This window comes from Pteropus alecto, unplaced genomic scaffold (assembly GCF_000325575.1).
Source record: "Pteropus alecto unplaced genomic scaffold, ASM32557v1 scaffold251, whole genome shotgun sequence".
In the NCBI taxonomy this organism is placed as follows: domain Eukaryota; kingdom Metazoa; phylum Chordata; class Mammalia; order Chiroptera; family Pteropodidae; genus Pteropus; species Pteropus alecto.
Window position 1 is genome coordinate 243,268 of NW_006431048.1, and position 14,734 is coordinate 258,001.

At 37.2% G+C, this 14,734-nt stretch overlaps 1 protein-coding gene across 2 annotated transcripts in view; it reads right to left on the bottom strand.

Moving 5' to 3' along the window:
- TMEM39A (transmembrane protein 39A) overlaps nt 1–14,734 on the bottom strand; it is a 33,942-nt gene that overhangs the window by 11,206 nt on the left and 8,002 nt on the right. Inside the window, exons 3-5 of one of the 2 annotated variants that reach the window (XM_006905532.3) lie at nt 14,368–14,590; nt 6,839–6,922; nt 2,699–2,853 (exon numbers count right to left, since the gene is read on the bottom strand). In XM_006905532.3, the coding sequence (XP_006905594.1) occupies nt 2,699–2,853; nt 6,839–6,922; nt 14,368–14,590 (462 nt within the window). The remainder of the gene's footprint in view (nt 1–2,698; nt 2,854–6,838; nt 6,923–14,367; nt 14,591–14,734) is intronic. The other variant, XM_015596019.2, reaches the window with a different exon arrangement.

Sequence of the window (14,734 nt, forward strand, 5' to 3'; positions counted from 1 at the left end):
AGGAAACCAGGTTTTGGTATCAGGTATATTGGCTTCATAAAATGTATTAGGAAGTATTGCCTGACCTTTGATTTTTTGGAAGAGTTTGAGGAGAATAAGTATTAAATCCTCTTTGAATGTTTGGTAGAATTCATTGGTGAAGCCATCTGGTCCTGGATTTTTACTTTTTAGTAGGTTTCTGATGATTGTTTCAATTTCCATACTGCTGATCGGTCTATTTAGATTTTCCAGTTCTTCTTGATTCGGTCTAGGAAGGTCGTATTTTTCCAAGTACTATTTCTTCTAGGTTATTATATTTGGTGTTATATACTTTTTCATAGTATTCTTGTATGATCCTTTGTATTTCTGGGATATCAGTCGTAATTCCCCTCTTTTATGCTTGATTTTGTTTATTTGTGTCCTTTCTCCTTTTTCTTTAGTGAATCTAGCCAGGAGTTTGTCAATTTCTTAACCTTCTCAAAGAATCAGCTCTGTTGCATTTATTTTTTTCTATTGTTTTGGGTTTGTTTGTTTTCAATTTCTAACTTTGATTATTTATTTCCTTCTGCTGACTTTAGGCTTCATTTGTTCTTCCTTTTCTACTTTTTGAAAATGAAGTGTTAGGTTGTTTATTTGGGCTTGTTCTTGTTTTTGTAGATAGGTCTGTAATGATATGAACTTTCCTCTATCACTGATCTTTTCCTCCATTTGTTCGACTCTATTTCTCAAGCTTGCTATTTCATTTTTCAACTCTTGCAGTGTTCTACATCTCCAGAAGTTTTACTTGGTTCTTTTTGAGGGTTTCAATCTCCTTGCTCTGCTCATCTAGGTATTTTTTCAATTCTTGAAATTGTTGATATGACTCATTTCGGAACTCACTGAGTTTTTTCAGAATTCTCTGTCATTTAAGTTGCATATTTCTATGTCTGTAAGCTTATTTTCTGGAGATTTTTCTCTTTCTTTCTGAGATGCCTTGTCATCTTGGTTGTTCATGGTGTTTAATGGACTATTTCTCCGCCATGGTAATGTATTCAGCTTTTTTTCCGGAAAGAAGATTGATTATATAAAGGTCTTGCTTTAGCCTGCTGCAAAAAAGGCACTTTTCTTTTGGTTTCCAGTAGGTGGCATCTGCTTCTTGGAACCCTGCTTTATATAAAGCCTTAAGAATGCCTTTTTCTTTTCTGATGGATATTTAATCACGATCGCTACCCTCAGTTTCAGTCCCTGTCAGTGTTAACAACAGTTTCGGTAGCATTTGCTCAGATTCCTCTGGGGTTTCACAGTGTTCGGTCTCGAACACTGTATGGGGGAAGGGGCCCTCAGGATTATGGGCTAGGGGCTGCAGCTCAGCCTCAGTTTTGCAACCGCAGTCGGTAAAAATCAACTGTTGTTTTTCTGCTCTCCCACTTCTCTGCCTTCTGCCCTGCTGACTGTGCCCTGCCGCCAGCCACGGGAAGCTCACAGCTTTCCCAGGCAAGGCTGTTCAGGGAACTCACCACTGCTTCTCCCCTCCCCGTCCTCCTACAGGGAACTCCTGCGGCTGCGAGAGGCAGCTTCTTTATTTCTCCCAGTCTACCTGTGCTCTTATGTGCAGATCCCACACTCAGACGTGCTGGTGTGCAGTTTGGGTGTTTTTGTTGAGTTTTAGATGTTCAGGTTATTGTTGTTTCAAGGGAAGAGATCTGGGGATGTCTCTCACTCTACCATGTTTCCAAAGATCCCTCTCTTAATCTGTGGCAAAGACAGCTAATTGCCAATGCCACTATTCTCCTGTTCTTCCACAGCAACAGAATTTTTAGTTGGGATACAGCTGCCTTACTAAAGACTTAATTATCCAGCCTCCCTTACAATCTATCCTGCTAGGGAGCAAAAATATAGCAGGGGTCTGGGTCCGGATACCATGGAGCTGCCACAGCTATTCAAGATGATTTACACACATACTGCACAGAGACAGGAATAAACTTCTAACCTTTTTAAGTCACTAATATATGCTGGATCTATCACAGTAGACTAAATACACTGCCTCCTGTGTTATTGTGATGATTTCATTGGGTGAAAGAACCTAGCCCAGCACTTAGCACATAAAAAGAGCTCAATAAATGTTTGGCATCTATTAACATTCCATGAAGAAAGTATTAGTCAAACGTATACAAGTTATGCAAAAGTAATTAGTTTAATAAGCCAGTATGTAAAATAAGATACCACTATATACCCATCAGAAAGTTGAAAATTAAAAAAAAAAGGGAGAACATCAGATGCTGGCAAAAATGTGGAGTAACCAGAACTCTTACAGAATTGGTAGGAGGATAAAATGAAAAAACTTGTTTGGAAAAAGGTCTGGTAGATTCTTATAAAACTAAACATATTCCTACCTATGGCTTAGTCATGCCACTCCTAGATATTTCTCCCAAGAATGAAAACATCTTTATAAGAAAGATTTGTGTAAGAATGTGCATAACAATTTTATTTTTAATAATGGTTCCAAACTGAAAACAACCCAGGTATCCAAAAATAAGAAAATAAACTGGTATAGTCACATAATGAAATACTGCTGACTCATGGAACCAAATGGACGAATCTCAAAAACAATATGCTCAGTGAATTTTCTGAACTCTTATATTTGAGGAATTTCATTTTCCCCGCTTTCATACTATCGTTTGCATGATCCAAATAATTTCTTAAAAGATTTACAATAAAATGGTAAAACTGGAGTACTCACGGATAGCCAAGGAAAAGGAGATTGAGGACTGAATGGCTTCGGAAGAGATTGACAAGTGTCCAACAAAGTACCCATCCACACAAAGTGAGTAGCACCAAGCGAGCTGATATCAGAACCATGTAGTGAATCATAGATGCTGCACCCGCCTTTGTGGCCTGCAAGTTTGGAAGCACCAATAGGAACATTTTATAAATGACCTTATTCAAAAAGAAATATGACTCAAGTAAAGACATTTAATGGAAGGTAAACTGTGAGGGAGGGAGTTAGCCTATAAAAGAGAAAACTAAAAGGAACCATGTTTTGAAGAGGATGTAAAAATTCTCCAAGGAAGGAAGGAAGGAAGGAAGGAAGGAAGGAGGGAGGGAGGGAGGAAGGAAATCTGCCCTACTCCACCTTATCTTCCTCATTCTTGAAGATTCAGATATCTCCAGACAGTTAGTTGTTTCTTCCTTGGATTCCCATAGTGCCTCATACAGATCTCCTTTAAGTTCTTATATTATCTGATTTTTTTTACATTGGGACATCTCAAAGTATGGTCTATGAACCACATTCATCGGAATCACTTGGGCTGCTTACTAACCATGCAAATTCCTAATGATTTCCCTCAGCAGATACAGGGTACAAAGTCGCAAGTCAAGGAACCTGCATTTTAACAACCTACCAAGTGATTTCTATGTACATAAAGATAGCTAGCCACTAAACTTATCTGACTCTGGACTAAATTATAACAGCCTCAACTGCAGCAACAGTTCCTATTTTTCTTTAAACTGTTTTTCCAATCTGTTTGCTGAATTAATGTTTAATAAATTACTGAAGCTTCAAAAACTAATCATATCTTCCTGGACAAATTTCTATATAAGTTTCCTTTTTGACTTTTACAAACATGGAAATAATGTACAATCACTTCCAATTCTTTATATCACTGCTGTTCAAATATTCTTTAATTCCAAATCTTTAAAACTGGTTAAATATAGTAAGAAAACATACTTGTCTAAACTTGAAGCTCTGCAATGTCATTTTCTTTCAAAATGAACTAGGAAAGAGAGAATGAGCAAAATGTAGAGAAAATGCTAGGTTCCTACAACCTCCAAAACAGCAGTATCAGAACCCAGGAAAAGGAAAAATCCTATCTGGAGTCAATAGCACATGGGAAGGAATAAGGAGCTTTGCAGGTCCCTCCTATATATCCATTTCTTAGTTTACCCAACATACTACATAGCATTTATTATATGTAATATATACTATTTATATAGTTACTTATAAATGCAAAGGAACAGTTGCATTTAATACCGTTATGAACTGCTTAAGCCTCAAATTGTAAAAAAAAAGGCTCAAGCTGTTCTCAGTCAGAGGCCCTCATGTTTCAAAGCCTAGGGAAGGTATTTAAGTCACCGGAATTAATTCATCTCCTCCATTCTCAAAAGTTTAGAGTTAGAAATTAAAAAAGCTGCTTCTGTCCAATGTCACCAGAGCAGCAGAGCTTGGATGTATTTATCATTTTTGCCTTAATCCAGAGTTCAAGCTTTTAACCACTGTGCTGTGTGTGACCTATACTATACCAGGTCCTGGGAACAGAGTGATAACCAAGACTGAAAAGATTTCTGTCTTAATGAGGCTGCCCAACCAAAAAAAGACATATGTTAAACTTAGATTTACACAAATAATTATTTTTACAATTATGATGAGTGCTACAGGAAGAGTAGGCTGCTATAGAGAACAAATAACAGAAGACCTAACCTAAAGAAGGCTTCCTGATGGAGTGATATTTCAGCTGCAATCTAAAGGATAAGTAAGAGTTAGCCAGGTTAAGAAGTAGAAAAATATTCCTAACACTGTGTTGAGTGAGAAGTATAAGATATAAAACTGTATACAGATAATGTCCTAAACATCCAGACAATATACAGATAACACCCCCCAAATATATATTCTCTATATGAATATGAAGATAGAAGGAAATATACCAAAATGTGGTTTTCTCAATAATGGGGTTGTAATTTTTAAAAGTGTTCTGCCTTATATTTTACTGTTTTCCAAGTTTTCTTCAATAAAATGTACTACTTTTCTATTTAGAAAAACAATTTTTTAAAAAGAGAGTTGCCTCAGGTTGGTGAAATAATAGTTGAATAATTTTTGGTCTTGTGGAATAAGGAGAATATAGAGTTGGCCTGGAGGTGAATAAACAGACTCTACCTAGTTGAAGAGGAATAGTATTTAGCTTTCTGAATTAATTACCTCCAGCTTCTCCTTAAAAATGACTGTTCTTTCTCAGAGTAGGGATCCTTTCCATGATATAAGCAGGAAAAAAAAAAAAAAAGGCCAACATGTAATAGAAGGAAAGATGATTTATGATGGGTATCTTCAATCAAATTTAAATATTTTAGAACTATTTCACTATATAGCTCTTGTTTTAAATTTCTGAATAGGTAATATAGTCACACTACTCAAAATACAAAATGTATAGTGTTTGTGGTGAAGTTTCCCTCCTACTGGTCCTGTCTCCCAGTCACCAACTAGGCAGCCCATTATTTATGTCTTTCAGAGATTATTTATTCATATATAAGCAAATACATTTTGTTCCTTCTACCTGCCTTAAACACTGTTCTTTTTTCATTTAATATCTCAGAGGTCAGAATGTGAAGACATTCGCATCTTTTTAATGGCTGCATGCTATTCTATTATGTTGATATATCATGATTATTTAAACTTTCTCTTTCTGATGAACATTAAGGTACAGAGTCAAGTCTTAGACTAGAAATCTGTTTTAAATTAGCTTAGGTATTTTGTTCTCAATAAGAATTACAAGCTTCTTTAGAAAATAGCTAATACACTCTCCAACTAAGCTTATGCAAAAGCTATATTAAACCATTGGGACACTATTAGTAAAAGAAACAAGAGTAAGTACTTCAAGATTTAGCCCTTGAAGCTCCAAGGCAGAAACTCCAGTTATGAAGGGCTTATACACTAACTGGACACACTAATTTGACATACACAGTACCATTTCTAAGTAACTGAAGAAATGAAACAAAATCAAAATAAAAACAAAATAGTCAAAATCATTGACTATTTTAAGATGTAAACATAAAACTCCACTGAGTTCCTCTAAAGAAAGAACACAGTTTCTCAATACACCCAAAAGTAAGCATCTAGTTTCATGACCTAAATAAAGAACCTGGGAGATAAGGGTATAAACAGCCCTTCCCACTGTGAAAAACAGATGATCCTACTACCAATGCTTTTCAGATAAGTTCAAATGGCTTTCAGATTATGACTTAATATCTGCAATTACTCTGTTTACAGAAGTAAGGTTCCTGAAAATTAGAGCTTATTGACACAAAGACCTCCCATGTATGTTACAGAAGAAAAAAGCTCTCAGTTACCTGTGACTGTAGTAATTATTCACTTAAAATTTCAAACCGAATCAGAAACTTCAAGGTTGAAATTAGCTAACATTTTTTTGTTTTTGTAACCATTTGTAGGGCACAAGACAACAAAATCTTACAAAAACGCATTTACCTCCCTTCCTCACTGGAATTTATAAATATATAAAAAATGAGACTAATGGCCAATTCTATTAATAACTCTTAATTTTTAAAACGGCCAGGTTAATAATGTCCCAATTCTTTCCTCCACTGACCACTAAACTTAGATTCTAATCTTCAAGATCAGTCTTATGGTAATTTGGATGCTGTCATTTTAAAATTTCAAATTTTAATGAACTCAAATGTCTCTTGCTAGCAATTCCACAAATGGTATATAAATAATTTCAAGTGAATGTTACTTGAAACAATATTTTAAATGCAATTATTTACAAAAAACTCTTTATATCAAGTTTTCTAAAATTCATCCTATTTTTACTGTAACTATTAAAATTAGAAAGATTGTACTGAAGAACTTGGAAGCCAGATATAAGCTCTGACTGGACAAATGAGATTTCTAACAGTTCTCATGAGTTATATCACACGTGAATTTTAAATGTACTATAGGAAAGCCTTTTAAAAAGAATTAGCACAATTAACGTGGGAGTACATAAATTTATAATTGTATTCAAATTATATTTGGACATTTCAGCTTTTCAATCTGAACCCATTCTAGTACCTAACTCTAGCTACAAGTGATAGAATATAGTCAATGAGCTGTTACCTCTGAGATGAGGGCCCACACAAGCCTCCTTGCAAGCATCACTGTGATGAATGCTGCCAAGTGGTAATCAATGAGATGAAAATTCTATAAGAGAAACAAATAACTTCATCAGAAAGAAATATGTGTATCCAGTTGTAACTATTACGTGAAGAGGTTTGCTCCCTCAAAGGACTTTCCTTAGATCACCTTACACTTACAGACCACAGGAACTTGAGAGAACTTGAAGAGACTACCTATCTTCTACTTCTCCTTTCATGACAAGTTGCTTTAACTTTTCAAACACTTAAACTACCTGGAATGTATTTTTCTCCCTTTTTTTTTGAAAGTTTACTGTATTAAAACAGCTTTAGGTTAACAAGTGATAACCTGCAGAATTATGGCAAGACTACTTTCTCTAAAATGCCATATTTATGAGTGTCAAATTTAATCAATCAGTTGGAATTCCCAGTCTTTAGGAATTAGTTGTTGGTCTCTCTTGATGCAAGTTTCTGCTAATCTAATTGGTAAATCTACTCACCTAAACTCTCTACTAGCTGATACATCAATTACATTAATTGTCTTTCTCCTTCTTTGATTTAGAAACATGTCTTATATTTGACCTCTTCTTCCTATAAAATGATAGCATTATTACCTAGATGCTATATGATTCCTTCTAGTTCCAAGTACGTATGTATATACATATATACACATATATACATACATATGTGTGTGTGTGTGTGTGTAAAACTGTGATACTAAACAAAATGACAAGTCATTAGGAACAAGCAAATTGGGATGTATTTTCATTCTGATGGTCAAAAGGTCTGGAGGTTTCCAGTTCTCCTTCCAAAATAAAAAGCAGTATTTCTCCATTCATTCATTCATTCGATCATTCATTCATTCACTCATTCAATAAATATGTCCTAGCACTCACAATGTGCCAAGTATTCTTCTTGATACTGAGGATATAGTGCTGAAGACTGATAGACAGGGTTTCTGCTATTCTGGCTCTTACTTTTTACTGTGTGAAAGGGCAAGGTGATAGCAGAGATTACTAGTTGTCTCTTCTTCCATCACAGAAGAATTGAGCAATGACTCCTAGCTAACTAAAGGTTCATTTCCCAGCTACCCCTGCAAAAACTACTTGTAGCTAAGAAAGGGGAAGTGATGTGCATAATTTCCAAGCCTTGCTCTTAAAGGAAGGAGCTGTCTCTTTCTCTTTTCCTCCTTCCTGCCAGCTAGATGTGATGACAGGAGTTGGAGCAGCTACCTTGCACTATGGCTTGGAAGAAGCGTGTTGGGGATGCTAGAACAACAGATACAGAGATTTGCCACGCTGGTCTTATATAACTTAATTTTTATTTAACAGGAAAATAAGCTTTTATTCTGTTTTAGCCACCCTGCTACAGCAGCCAAACCCTTACCTTTAATAATGTTTAAGGGGGAAGAGCAATGACAGTAAATAAGCTAAGAAGCAAAAGCGTTTCAAATAGTTATAACTGCTGATAAGAAATAAAACAGTGCTAGATAATAACTGGGAAAGGAGGTGCAGAGTCAATTTAAATTAGTGGTTAGGGAGGATATCTCTGAGAAGGTGCCATTTGAGTTGAAAGCTAAATGATGAAAAAAGCCCCAGCAATGACAAGATCTAGGGGCACAGAGCCCCAGGCAGATAACAAATGCCCAAAGACAGAAAAATACACACCTGGTGTGTTTGAAAATCATCAAGAAGGCTGAAAGGAGGTAACAAGCAACAAAAGATAAGAGTTCGTATGTATTTTTCCCTTCCTTTCCCTAGGAAGTCATAGAAGTGTTTCAGGCAAAGAGTGCTATTGTATTTGCATTTTAGAAAGCTCACACTGATTACTGTAGAGAATATATTACAGTGGGACAAGATTAAGAAGCTATTGCTTTTGATTCAAGTGAAAAATGATTATGGATTGAACAGGGTCAGTAGCAATGAAGATGGACTGGCCAGATTTGGGATACATTTTAAAGGCAGAGCAGCCAGGTTTTCAAGAAAGTGGCTTACAGTACGCTCCTCAGATTATTTATTTTTCCCTCTCTGTTTTGGATTCTAATATTTACTCCCACTTAGTTTCGAGCTCCTCCTTGCTTATCCAGCTCCACCAAAACAATGCAAACCAATTCACTAGACTCCTTAGCTAATATCTGGGGATCTTATTTACGCACCACCAGTCCATCTAAGACATTTTTTAACATCAAAAGATTTAAGTGCTTAATGTTTCTTAAGTACCTAATGAACAATAAATAGTTCAGCAAATTTTGCTATATTCTTAATCATTGAAAACTGGTTATCTACTTAGGATCAATTCTCTATAAACCTGAATTTTGATTAATCAGAGCCCTCCACTCCTGATTATTCTGAATAATTTACTATACCCCTTCTAGCTTTTATGTTTCTTAGGGTTAAGACTTATTCAGCTAATTGCTTGATAGCCAGAATGACAGTTTACATATTCAGATGTCTACATTTTTTTTTTGATAATTATTAAGATATTGGAATGGAAAAAGGAAAACCTAATATATAAATGTGTCAAATCTCTGAATCTGACATGAATAGAAGAACACTTGAGAGACAGACCACCAGTTGAGGTATAAGTCCCTTTTAGAGATCTCCATCAGGTTGCCACCTGCTTGAACACACCTTCAATGATGGGAAGTAACTAGGTCTCTGGCAGCCCATTTATCTTTGAACAGCTCACTGATTCAGGTCCCTTTAAGATTCATGGGCTAAAATCTTATATTATTTACTATTCCACATATGTTATTCTTAGCTCCACAATTAAATCTTGAGCTTTGTGTGAGCAAGAATCATATGTGGCAGATATGCGAGCCAGTCCACACAATAACCTTAAAGTGTGCCTTCCTCTATTAAAAACTACATTTCCAGACTTTCTTGCAACTACGGTTATAGATCTTAGTTTGTCAAACAGGTATTACACAATCTTGAATTCAGAAATGAGCAAAGTGAAGACAGCAGCAAGTAAAACGCATTCATTTTGGGTGGTATGTGTCAGAGCAAAGGAAGCATAATTCTGGAGTCAGCAATGTAGCAGCAGCTTCCTGACTGACAAGAGCACTGGCTCTCTTTGTTTCAAAGCAACATTTGTAGGGGATTTTTAAAAGAACTCTCATCAGAAATGGCTGACTGGGAAAAGAGTTCTTTGATTAGCCTGAAAAGTCAATAAGTGAGAAGTTTTCATAGGATGCCAAAGTGGAAATTGTATAATGAACTACCCGAAAAGTACTTATGGAGTAAACATAGAATAAATACAGGAAGTAAAGTATAGCAGATAGGTCTGGATTTGAGTGCTCATTGTGTCACTATGTGATTCTGAGCCAGTTTCATAATTTCTAGGTTTCATATTGCTCATTTATAAAATAGGGGTAATACAGTAGTATCTACCTGTTTTTAGAAAGAGTAAATGAAATCATACTTGAAAAGAACATAGTAAATATTTTAATAAGTGTTTGCTCGTGTTACTGTTAAGATAGTGAAGTATTTCTAGAGCTACATAGCTGGAACAAGGCTTAATGATCAGCTAATCTAACCTCTTCATTTTATAACACCATGACCAAAGAAGGATGGATGAAGTACAGTCCCTATACCCAATAAACTTATAATCCAAGTGAGAAAAAGACTATTAATAATAAAGCACAATTTGGCACTAAATCATTACAATTATTAAATAAATAAACTGATATTCTCTTCACCTGACAGTAATAGGCAGATGGTTGATATGGAAAAATTTTTAAAAAATATTTAATATTTTTTATTTTCTAGTTATAGTTAGCATACAATATTATATTAGTGTCACGTGTACAACATAGTGATTAGACATCTATAAAACTCACAGTGATCACCCTAATAAATTTAGTGACCCTCTAACACTGTACGGTTATTAAAATATTGTTTATATTCCTATATGTTATACTTTATATCTCCGTGACTATTTTGTAACTACCAATTTGTACTTCTTAATCCCTTCCCCCTTTTTCACCAACTCCCCCGAACCCCTCACATCTGGTAACCCTCAAAATGTCCTCTGTATCTCTTTGTTTTGTTGTTGTTGTTGATTTAGATTCCACATATATGTGCAATCATATGGCATTTGTCTTCCTTTATCTGACTTACTCCACTCAGCACAAATACCCTCTAGGCCCATCATGAAGTATCTTTTTCCGTCCCATTACTTTTAGTCTTTTAATCTGAAGAGACACTCTTGTAGGTAACATATGTAAGGGTCTTGTTTTATTATTCAGCTGCCCTATCTTTTGATTGGAGCATTTAATTCTTTTTCATTTGAAGTACTTGCTGATAAATATGTAGTTATTGTCATTCTTTAGACTTTTGATACATATTTTTTTCTTCTTAAAGAAATCCCGCCAGCATTTCCTGTAATACTGGCTTAGTGATGATGAACTCCTTTAGCTTTTCCTTGTTTGGGAAACTTTTTATGTCTTTCGATTCTAAATGATAGCTTTGCTGGATAAAGTAATCTTGGTTATAGGTCCTGGGTTTTCATCACTTCGAATCTTTTGTGCCAAGCCCTTCTTGCCTATAAACTTTTTGCTGAGAAATCAGCTGACAGTCTTATGGGAGCTCCCCTGTTGGTAACTAATTGCTTTTCTCTTGCTGCATTTAAGATTCTCCCTTTGAATTTAACCTTTGGCATTTTAATTATGATTTATTTTGGTGTGGGCTTCTTTGGGTTCATCTTCTTTAGAACTCTCTGAGTTTCCTAGGGTCGACTATTTCCTTCACCAGGTTAGGGAAGTTTTCCATCATTATTTCTTCAAATAGGTTTTCAATTCCTTGCGCTCCCTTCTCCTTCTGGTACCCGTGATGCGAATGTTGTTACGCTTGACGTTTTCCCAGAGGCTTCTTAAACTATCTTCTTTTTGGATTCTTTTCTCTTGTTGCTGTTCTGATTGGGTGTCCTTTGCTACCCTATCCTCTATGTCGCTGATTCGATCCTCGGTTTCATCCACTCTGCTCATTCCCATTAATGTACTCTTCATTTCAGATATTATAGTCTTCATTTCTGACTAGCTCCCTGTTTTCCATCTGCATTTTTTTATCTTTGTTAAAGTTCTGAGTTCACCTATTCTTCCCCTAAGTTCCTTGAACATCCTTATAAGCAGTTGTTTTGAACTCTGCATTTGGTATATTGCTTGTCTCCATATTGGTGACTTCTTTTTCTGGAGCTTTGTTCTGTTCTTTCATGTGGCCCATGCTTCTTTGTCTCCCCATTCAGCTGCTTCCCTGTGTCTGTTTTCATTAGGTAGGGCCTCTAAGTCTCCCAGTCTTAGTAGAGTGGCTTTATGTAGTAGGTGTGCTGTGGGGCCCAGTGGCACAGGCCTGGGAGGGGTCCAGCTGCAGGCCAAGTTCAGCCGCAGCCTGTGCATCTTTGCAGCCACCTGGTAAGAGTCACTAAGCAATCTACATATGGCTGCCACCCGTGCTGGGCTTATAGGTGCCTTGAAGGGTCAAATCAGAAACCGAGGCCAGCTGCCACTAGTGCTAGGCTTAGAGCTGCTCAGCTAGAGATACAGGGCACACCGAGGCCAGACGCTGCTTCTTTGGGTTTTGTGTGCCTTTGATTTTATGAAAGTTTGCTTCAGAATCCAAAACAGCCTGTTTATATGAAATAAATCACTGGAAGTGGCGTCGGTGGGCCCACAGGTTGGGAGAAGCAGAGTTTCAGGGAATCCCCTGGGCAGAGCAACCTGTGTTATGGTTGACGGTGACTCAGATATGGCAGCACCTGTGTCTGCAGGGTGGGAAGGGGAAGGCTCCATAAAGGAACAATGGCTTCTGCCTGCACCTCTGTCTGGGAGCCAGCCACACCTAAAAACACTGCCCTGAAGCCTGACAACTCAGTGTCTCCCTATATGCCCCAGGCAATCCTCAAGCAGGCTGCCCCGGCGCTGGAGCTCAGAGGCAGCAAGTCCATCAGTGACTAAGGCCGGGCGTGGGTCCCTTAAGAGGAAAGTCTCCAATTCCCACAGCTCTCTGAAGCCTCCAATGGTTTTCATAGCCAGATGTTATGGGGACTTCTATTCCCAGTGTTGGAACCTTGGGCTGGGGACTCCAGTGTGGGTCTGGAACCCCCTCACTCCTTGGGTGGGAGAGGGAGCTCTGCAGCCAAGATAGCTCTCCCGATTATCAAACACTACACGTGATTATGGGACCAGGCCATTTTGCATCTCTGCCCCTACTACCATTTTGAGGTGTCCTGTTATTTTTGTCTCTAGTTGTAGGGCTTCTGTTAAGCCAGACCTTAGGTGAATGCGCGTGTTGGTTGCTCTGTAGTTTTGTTATAATTTTAGTGTGGCTGCGAGAGGAAGCGTGCACTGCCTCTACCTTCCACACCATCTTGCCTCTGAATCCCCAAGAAAATCCTTAATAGTTAATTCTAGGAACAACCAAGTGATATAAATTTTTAAAAGAAAAATGTTTATTCTCGTCATACTATCTTGAAGATTTCAGTTCATATTTCCATTTCATGTTCACCAGGCCTGGGAGGTTTTCTAATCATTTATATGTCACGGACACAAACATAAACTACCCAGGACAATAGTCTTCTTTCTCCTAGAGCATATCTCCATTACCCAGCCAAATCTGCCACTGCCAACCACTTACCTGTCAAGTCACCTGACTAGCCTTACTCGTTATATTTTACATCCATCTACGGAGAACATTCTGAGCATCGAGATTATCACAGCCCTCCTAAATAACTAGAAAAAGGGTAGAAGAAACCTACAATATATTGTAATGTTCTTTAGCAGAGACAGCTAGTTCTTGTCTCAATTTTATTTTTGTAACAGAACTGAATTTTATTCAGAGTAACAATGAACCCAATAAAAAGACTATATCTTCTGGCGTCCTTTGCAGTTAGGAGTGGACACGTGTGAAAATGATGTAAGCCTGGCTCATAAGAAACTCTTCTTTATACTTCCCTTTGCTGTTTCCCCTTTCTGGCTGGCAGAGATAGACCACAGCCACCTTGAAGGCACACGCTGTACGATGGCCATCTCCATCAGCCTGGGTCCCCTGACTGACCACATGTCCTGCCAACCAGGACAACTGCTTCAAACTGTTACGTGTTTGAAGCATTATACAATTTTGGACTTATCTGTTACAGAAGCTATCATTATACTAATATAGGCATAAAAGGATACAGTTCCTGGAATTTAATCATATTGGCACCTTGAACTTCCAGCAAATGTAACATGGTGTAGAGACAGCTAAACAGCTAAACTTTCCTGTGATATTATTATAATAAAGTATTTAAATGTCTTCTGCATTTTCATTTATATTTTTCCTTCCTTTGGTCATGGACCAAAGCTAGCTTTTATATTTTGATCTTATGACATTATATTTCTGAAAGTAATCCGTGGTTTAATAGAAAAACATTTTATTAGAAAAATAATTATTAAGAAAAATAATTTCCGCACGTAAGTTTTTGAATTAATTTTTTGGTTAAGTAACAGGAAGAACTTAAACACCTATTAAGACTTACCAATGAAGTACAAGAAGCAGGATGATTGTAAGGATACCACCACACTGTTTTATAGATGTTGATGTACTGAATGAACAGAGCAACCAGCAGGTAGATAAAAAAGAGAAATTCAAAGAGCAAGCTCCCATCCACAGGCAAATCGGGAATTTGGCAATGACGAACAGGACCTGGGGTGATTAAGGCTGTGATAGGTGGGACCGGAAGGCCAATAGCACTACCATTCCTGAAAAAGAAAACTAGGGTTAAACAGTGATACCCTTCAGTGTCATAAAGCATAAAGGGCCCCTGCGTCCTCTCCACCTACCCTTTAACTGTTGAACTTCCCCAAAACTCTAACCTAGGCTCTTTGGCTCTTGTCTTCTCCCTC